General features: G+C 52.1%; 1 protein-coding gene across 1 annotated transcript; it reads right to left on the bottom strand.

Moving 5' to 3' along the window:
* Positions 1-1,715: 1,715 nt before the first annotated feature.
* Positions 1,716-3,053, bottom strand: LOC135389224 (uncharacterized). The gene has a single exon (XM_064619290.1). It carries the CDS (start codon positions 3,051-3,053, stop codon positions 1,716-1,718), a length of 1,338 nt encoding a protein of 445 aa, XP_064475360.1.
* Between the last annotated feature and the right edge of the window lie 5,455 nt (positions 3,054-8,508).

Here is an 8,508-nt window from a genome sequence, read left to right on the forward strand (position 1 = left end):
CAAGGAACAGAGCGAGGGCAAATGCATTTGACTCCCTTGCCTCTTTGAGCGATGTAGTCACTTCAGCGATGGCGTCAGATGCAGACCAACCCTTCCGAAAAGCTGTAATGTGTTCGGGGAAGTGATTGTCGCGCTCCAGGACCCAACACAGCCACTTGTGAATTATTCGTTCCAATAGCTTGCCGACACATGGGGTTAGAGCAATAGGACGGTAGGAGGACAACTGCGAGGGGGGTCTACCCTTCTTGAGGACTGGAATCACCCTAGCATGCTTCCAGTCAGACGGTATGGCCCCAGAGGTCCAGACAGAATTGTAGAGATGAAGGAGAGCCTCCAGCTGCTCTTCACCCAGATTCTTCAGTGCCTGATTGGGGATTCCATCTGGGCCAGCCGCGCTCCGTCGTTTGAGGCTACGAATGGCGTATTTCAGTTCCGACATGGTGATATCGTCGTCCACCGGAGAAGGGTCGGTGACTGACTGGCGAAGTGTGGGGCGGCAATCACTGGAACAGGCGGTCTGCGCTAATTCCCTGGCAAAGTCTTCAGCTATGACCTTCGGATCACGTCGAGACGCGACCGATAGCGTGACGAGCGGGTTTACGGGTTCGGGAAGGCCTTCAATAGCTTTCAAGGTGCTCCAGACTCTAGTGGTCGCCGTATGGGCATTGAGGGACCCGCTGAACTGTCGCCACTGAGTCCGCCGTAACTTCAAGCTATATCGTCTGTGGGCAGCCGAGACACGCTTATAGGAGATCCAGTCTGCTTGAAGACCTGTCCCCAGAGCCCTCCTTTGTGCCCGTCTACGTGCCGCGCGGAGGCTTAGATAATGAAGATCAGGTGCAGGTCTACGGGCCGGATACGAAATTGTTTTTGAGATGTTCGCCAGGGAGTTCTGAATACCATCAAGCAAGTTGTCTGTGGTGGCTGCAGTCAGTCCCTGCCTAAATTTTGCCCAGTTTGTGACAATTTTCGTTCTCCTGGCTTCGCTACTCCGATATGGCGGGGAAAGGAGAATAGGAAAATGGTCCGAGCCCCATGTGTCCGCTTCGGCTTCCCACTTTAGGGTGACATCAGGAGAAACCAGGGTGAGATCAAGGGCATTTACGTAGCGCGGAGGTCTCATGTAGGTGGGCGAGCCAGTGTTAAGCACCACAAGGTCGCTGGTAGAAAGGTAATCGGCAAGGGCATTCCCTCTTCTACAGTTTTTCCTACTGCCCCAGAGACTGTGGCTCGCATTGAAGTCCCCGCATATGATGAGAGGGCCAGGGCAGGCAAGACGCAGCGCTTTTAGGGTGTCGACACAGGGTTGGGCTTGACCCCAGTGGTACACTGAAACCACCGACACCGATCTGGATCCAGACTTCAGGGAACACCCAACATATTCTTCGGTTGACGAGCAGAGCCCAGACAAGTTGATCTCTGCCTGGGCAATGGACCGCTTGACGAAAAGAGAAGCCCGCGGAAGGCCGTCGGCCTGGTGGCCCTTGGCGTGGTAGGATACAAATGGTGATATCTTGAACGATGGTCGGGAAAGACTCTCTTGGATCGCCAGCACGTCAAAGTCAGACTTCCGCAGGAGGAGCTTAAGGTCGGCTTGTTTATGGGAGAGACTTCTGGCGTTCCATTGAAGGATGTGGGGGAGGAACACCCTCGTGTTCCTTCTGTCAGGCATAATTGCTATGTAGAACGATTGTTGGGTTGTTGTGACGATGCACTTAGCTCTTGTTGGCAGACGCGAGCAGGGGCGCAATCACGGTTTCCAGTTGTAGGATCGATTGGATTTCAGCTAGAACGGTACATCCGGGGACGGCTGAGACAATGGCCTTCAACGCAGCAAAGAGTAGCTGAATGATGACCAAGGGCAGATCTGTACCCTGTTGCCGGTTTAACGCCTTTTGGTAAGCTGGCGAGGAGATGGCTGGGGGTCGTGGGGAAGTGGGAGGGCCCGTAGTCTTCTGTTTACGTATCTGTGGGGGCAGGCTCTCTTCCGTCACCGAGACCACTGTGGGCTCCAGCGGGGGGAAGTCAGTGTCCGCCCAGATGACTTGCTGAGGAGACGCGTGAGGGCTTTTAGATGGCAGACGGGCACCTGGGTTTCCTGGCTTGGACGGGGACATTCCACGCCTGTATGTCTTTGGCTTACTCGACCGCTTTGCATGGCGGACTTTGGCTTTTGCCTCTCTATAGCTGCTGTTGGAGCGTGAGCGTTCCCTTGCGATGCGCCTTTGCTCCTTAAACAACGGGCAGTCCCTGGACGAGGCAGAATGCTTTCCTCGGCAATTAGCGCAAGTCGGTTCGGATTCTGGACACACTGGGTTCTCGTGGGAGGTACCGCAGTTTGGGCACATTTTTCGACGGCTGCAGCAAGCAGCCACGTGACCGTATCGGAGGCAGTTGTCGCATTGGACTACACGGGGCAGATACTCTCGGACTTGCATCGTGAGTAACTGGAAACTGACGCTTTTAGGGGGTTTCTTCCCAAGGAATGTGAGCCTCACCGTACCAGCGTCCCGTCGAATTCTTCTAGCCACGAGAAGCGGAGGGCCGGACGTTATAGCGTCCTTTATCTGGCTGTCCGAGAGGGACAAGTCAATGCCGACGATGACACCACAGCTCGAGTTCACGGGCCGCGGCTCGTAGGCACGGACTGGTATGGTGCAGATTCGCTCAAGTTGCAGGAGCGCTATCTTGGCAGCTGGGGCAACTACATCGACTGCTATGATGTTCTTTGCGTGGTTCGGTCGGATCTCCTTAATCCTTCCCGGGAGTTCAGATGTAAGGAACTGAGAAAGCTTCAAGTGGTTGAGCTTAGCGAGGTTCGATGTCCGGTCCAGCGGAGCAAATATCACGGTAGTTCCCTCAAGAGAGGTGATCCGCCCGTCATTCCCCAGGTTGGCTTTGCGAGCTCGTTTCACAACGTCCTGAAAAGGTTGATCGTCTTCTGACGAAGCGAGAGTAGACGAGGCATGACTCGAAGTAGAGGCACTCCGCTTACGGTAGAGCACCGTACGCCCACTCTCGGGACTGCTTACTTCTTCAGGGGATAAATCCATGACCGTGAGGTCAGGAGGCCCGTGTGCGGGCGCAGCTCGCCAAAGTCAGGGACACGGCTCCTGCTTGAATGCAAGGCAATAATTTCAGCTAAATCGCAGAAAAACAGAAGGGCAGAAAATCAGGAGCTTCGGAATCGTGCGTCCGCACGAGCTTCTTCTTCTTCTTGGGCTCTTAAAAATGAACTTCACCTCACAGCACGCCCCTAGCCAACCACCATCCCGAATGACATCGTCCTCACCCCCGATTTGTTGAAAACGGGAGGCGCACGCTATTTTTGTACCAATTATGTACTGCATAAGTGGTACAAAAAGGGCGTGCGCTTCCCGTTTCCAACAAATCAGAGCCGCTTAGAACGATGTAATTTGGGATGATGGTTGGCCAGGAGCTATGTAGTTCACCCGAAGGGTGCTATGCAGTTCCCTGCTATGCATCCCTGCATTCCCTGCTGTGCAGTTCTCCCTCCGGGTGAACTGCATAGCAGGGATTCATGGAACTGTGCCTTTGTGTTCGGCTAAACTGCATTCAGGGAACTGTGCCGACATATAATAACGGAGGGGGGGGGGGGGTCGAGGTAGCTTGTCGTTGTTCGCCGCACTCAAGTGGGCATCGTCACGACTATAGCAAAAAAAAAGGAAAGTGGGAGAGGGGAGTTGAGGACTTCAAAGTGATAGGCCGGATGACCGATACTGATGGGACGGAGGCACACTGTATAGGTGAGAGGAGCATTAGAATGGTCTTTCCGCTAGGCCCGTTTCTCGAAGAAAGCGCACGAGGCCGCGAGTTTTTGAAAGTCGTTCCGCACAAGAACCTTCGGGGAAGAGGACGTCCGTCAGTATGCAAGGCGTGGCGTGGGGAAGATGAGTTTTCCGCATAGTAAGGTATGCACTGCATTCTGTCAGGATATACGAGATAGTCTCCGGATAATTACAGTGTCCGCAACTGGAGTCCTCCCTGGAGCCGATCTTGAACAGTTGCGAGTTCGTGAACGCAGATCCCGTGCGTAATCGATGGAGCGTTGTCTGCATACCACGGGGAAGATCTTTCGTGGGAAAACAGGGTCGGTGATTCTGCATGATGTCCTGTATGCCAGGATGACGCACCGCCACTAGCTGTTTGACGACCATGTGCCTGTCAGTGTCGGCCGGGACTGGTAAGGATGGGCTGCAGCTGTGGCGTGCTGAGGAAGCTAGCTGGTGCGCTCGTTCGTTGCCTCTGATGCCGACATGAGGCGGGATCCATTGGAGCGTAAGCTCACCTCCAGTTAGCCTATGCTGGGCACACGACCTCCTTATACATCGGGCTAGGATGCTACCATACATGGGGTTCATCACGTTGTTGAGGGCACTTCTGGAGTCCGTAAACAAAACGGCCTTTGTTATTCCGGTGACTTGAACCGCACGGAACGGAACTTCACCACATAGTACGCTCTTAGCCAATCACCATCTCGGATGACATCGTTTTGCCCCCTGATTTGTTAAAAAGGCGAGGCGTACACTCTTTTGGAACACTTGTGCAGTTCACCGTGCGCACACCGTGGTGTTGTCGTCCACGTTTTGTGTTGGTCCTTCCTTTCTCGTCCCCCATACAGTATCAGCAAGAGGTCGCTCACCTTAGCTGCACTCATTGGCCCCTATGAAGATCCTGTACTGCATCGTCGGGTTCTTCACCCGTTCATGGACTTCCTGTCGTCCACTGGATTGCTCCAGACGCTTTAGTTCTTTCTTGTATTTTCATCCTTCCTTCATCATCTTCACATAATGTTCCACGTGCAATGGGGTGGGGTACCGCACCACCGCTGTGAAACACCCCATCTCATCGTCATCATTTATTGTTGTTGTTGTTGTGTCCCCCGTACACTGAGGGTTTTATCCATGCTAAAGGGGTTGCGACATGTCATTCCAGAGGTTATCCCAGGTAAACGTAGGAAGACAGTTCTTTGCCCCGATGTGAACCTGCATTGAAAGTCTGACAGCGAGGTGGGTAATAGAGGAGGAGAAAATGGGCACCGCGAATACAGAAACTCATACACTCTTAAAAATGAGGGAGGTTGGGTAATGGCAGGGTCGGCTTGCCGTTGTTGGCCACGCAGAAGTGGGCGTCGTCACGACTATAGCCAAAAGAAAAAGAAAAAAGAAAGACGGATGGAGGATGAAGGGCGGAGATGCGCAGAGGGTGCATGAGTTCGTCGGGAAGAGCAAAGTGTTAGATGGGTCGTTGAGCAAGACCTGCCTTCTGCAGAAAGAAAATAAGGTTTCTTGCTGTAGCGGAACGTTCGGCAGAAGAACTACCGGGGGAGAGGAAGCCCGCTGCGTGCCCGAGCTGGAGCGAGTCAGATGGGCTTCGCGCGCAGAATGGTATGCTCGGCAGTCTCGCAGGATGTGTTCGATGGTTTCAGGTGGTTGACAGTGGCCACCGCAGGCGTCATCCCTAGAGCCGATCTTGAATAGCTGAGACTTGATAAGCGCAGACCCAGTGCGGAGCCTACTCTCTTAAAAATGAACTTCACCACATAGCGCGCTCCAAGCCAACCATCACCCCGACTGACAACGCTCTCCCTAGATTTGTTGAAAACGGGAGGGAGGAGCCTATTTTGTGACCATTATGCACGGCACAGAATAGGCTCCGCCTGTCATTGTCATTCGGGATGATGGTGGGCTAGGAGCGTGCTATGTGGTGAAGTCATTTCTGAGAGTGTGGAGCATGCACTGTTAAAACAGAACTTCACCACATAGAACGCTCCTAACCAACCATCATACCGAATGATATCATTCTGTGTCATGATTTGTTCAGAACAGGCGGGAGGCGCCTATCTGGGACAGATTATCTTGTCCCAGATAGGCGCCTCCTCCCTGTTTTGAACAAATCATGACACAGAATGATATCATTCAGTATGATGGTTGGTTAGGAGCGTGCTATGTGGTGAAGTTCTGTTTTAACAGTGTGGTCTGTATTCTTCGAGGAAGGAAATGAACTTCACCACGTAGCACTCTCCTAGCCAACCATCATCCCAAGTGACATCATTATTTCCCCTGATTTCCTGAAAATCGGGGGCGTACGCCATGTTTGTGACATTATGCAGTGCATAATTGCCACAAACATGGCGTACGCCCCCGTTCTCATCAAATCAACGGAGATAACGTTGTCGTTCGGGATTATTGTTGGCTAGGAGCGTGCCATGCGGTGAAGCTCTGTTTTTCGAGTGTGCGGCTCTGACATCACAGCCCTCGCCGGCGCCAGTCAGGTTGCGTACGAGAAGTCTCGTGCTTATAGCTGCCAATGGGAATTGGCGCAGCTCTGAGTTCTGTGACGTCTGCGCTTTGCTCGGGTGTGTGTACGAGGGCTTGTATCTCGCTAAGTACGACCCGTGGAAGAATATCTCTTTCTTTTTTTTTTTTTTTTGATCGGCACTTGTGTGCAATACAGCGCGTCCATGATGTTACAAACCACATCTGTGAAAGTGCTCCAACCCCTGTAAGTATAAGAATTATGGAGATGATCAGTGGGCACCCTACACTCTTCAAACATAACTAACTTCACCACGCGTCACCACTTAAAACGAGGTTGAGGCACTTCCGAACAACAACAACAACAGATAAATTTATGATGATGCATGGGGAAATTCGCCACCACTTCTCAAGTTATTCCGGGTGCCTCTAGTGATGTAACGAGCCAGCCACGGTTCCAGTTCGCAGGGGTTCCAAGAAATCCAGCTTTTTCAAATAGTTCGTCCATAAATTCTAAGTTGTTCGACACGTTTGCGATGCGCCAAACCCCAACCTGCAATTTACAGTTCCGACAAGTTATTGATAAACCGCTCGAATAAACGCTCTAACTTTTTTTTTTTTTTTTTGCAAAACGATACAAATGCTAACATCTTCCCAACATGCATTCCGTACGCATAACAGTATGCAGAAATGCACTCCGACGCCCACCGCCGCGTAACTCAAGGACTGCTCGTATGAATCGAAGCAATCTCGAGAACCGCGGTAGAACAGGGGGCTTTTCCACACTCCAGTCACTCCATTCGATTCAGATTCCCCTTCCAACAAAATAGCCACTCAATTAGTTAGTTCGTTCAATATCCCAGGCCCTTTTGAGACAGGGCGGGCACCTGGGTGGCGCTTCAGGACTAAATTTCGCACGGGACTGTACTTCGAAGACACACTTGTGAATAGGCGGAGAGTTTTCAATCTGTCGGAGGGGCCGGGGCACAACGCCTCCCCCCCCCCCTTACAGAGAGGTCGGGCAAGATATCAGGAAATCCGTGTTGTGACGTTATGATACGAACTTTTGCAGGATGTTCATCATCACTCACGTGCAACACGCGATCGATTCTTAGGATATCCCTCGAAACTTTCATCTTGAGTGTCAGCTGGGTAGACTTCCCGGAGGGGGCCTGGCCCCCCTCTAGGAAAGTTCCGGGGGGGGGGGGGCTCAGGCCCCCATGCCCCCCCGCAGTCGGCGCCTATGCACATGTGGCTCTATTGTCCTCTCCTCTTGGTCTCTGTCATTCTTCGGTCCCACTCCCGTAGATGGCGCTTGGTGGTATTAGCCAATGAGAGCAGACGTGTAGTTTCGGTTTCGTTCTGGTCTGGGAATCCATCTGATGGTTCTGGGCGTTCCGGGTCTAGGAGGCCCAATGCTATGGCCTTGTTTCCGTTGCATTTCTTGAGCTCCGTCCGTGCCCCCCCCCCCCAATTGAGGTCTTCCAGGTTCTCGCATCTGAATAAAATGTGATCTATGTCGTCCTCTTCCTTGCCGCAAAGGCGGCAACCTGGATTTGCTTCTCCAAAGAGTTCATGTGTTCCCTTTTGGGTTAGGAGGGAACCCGTCCTCGCTTGAAACAGCAGCCCGCTCCCCCTGTCATCCTGTGTATGTTGGAACCGGTGTCGGTTCTTGTTTGTATTGGGCATATGTGGGAAGGCTCTTCTGTTTCTTTAGTCCTTCCCTCCAGTGAGTTATTTCCTGTTTAGAGACTTCTTTCTTTACGGTCCGAGCCCATTCTTTTTCAGTTTTCGACTTGTGCCTCGTTGTTCCCGCACTATATATTCTATCTAGTGGGGTTATTCTTTGGACCCATTGTGTCTGCATGCCACGATATCTTATGAATTCATGAATCCTTCTAACGTAGTTTTGTCTTGGAAGGTTTATGTCTATTACTGCTGTTTCGATTATTTGTGAGGGGATGAAGATGTTGCCGCTTCGGCCTCTTCTGAAGTCATCTTGTGCCTCGCTGAATATTCCACCAGTCCCTGGTCCTTTCATTGAGGATCGTCATTAGGAGCTTGTAGACGTGGCTCAGGAGGGCTATAGGTCTATAAGAGTTAAGTCTCCTCCGGTCTTTATTGTTCCTGTGACGACCGCGGCCTCCGGAGAGGTAGTCGCACAAAATCGGGTTCGCTTTTGAATGAGACGAAGAGTCCAGACGAGAGGTACAGGGTTGACAACAATTTA

Source organism: Ornithodoros turicata, chromosome 3 (genome assembly GCF_037126465.1).
Source record: "Ornithodoros turicata isolate Travis chromosome 3, ASM3712646v1, whole genome shotgun sequence".
Taxonomy (NCBI): Eukaryota; Metazoa; Arthropoda; class Arachnida; order Ixodida; family Argasidae; genus Ornithodoros; species Ornithodoros turicata.

Excerpts from the sequence above, each read along its gene's own strand:
- LOC135389224 (XM_064619290.1), bottom strand. The coding sequence starts at position 3,053 with ATGGATTTATCCCCTGAAGAAGTAAGCAGTCCCGAGAGTGGGCGTACG.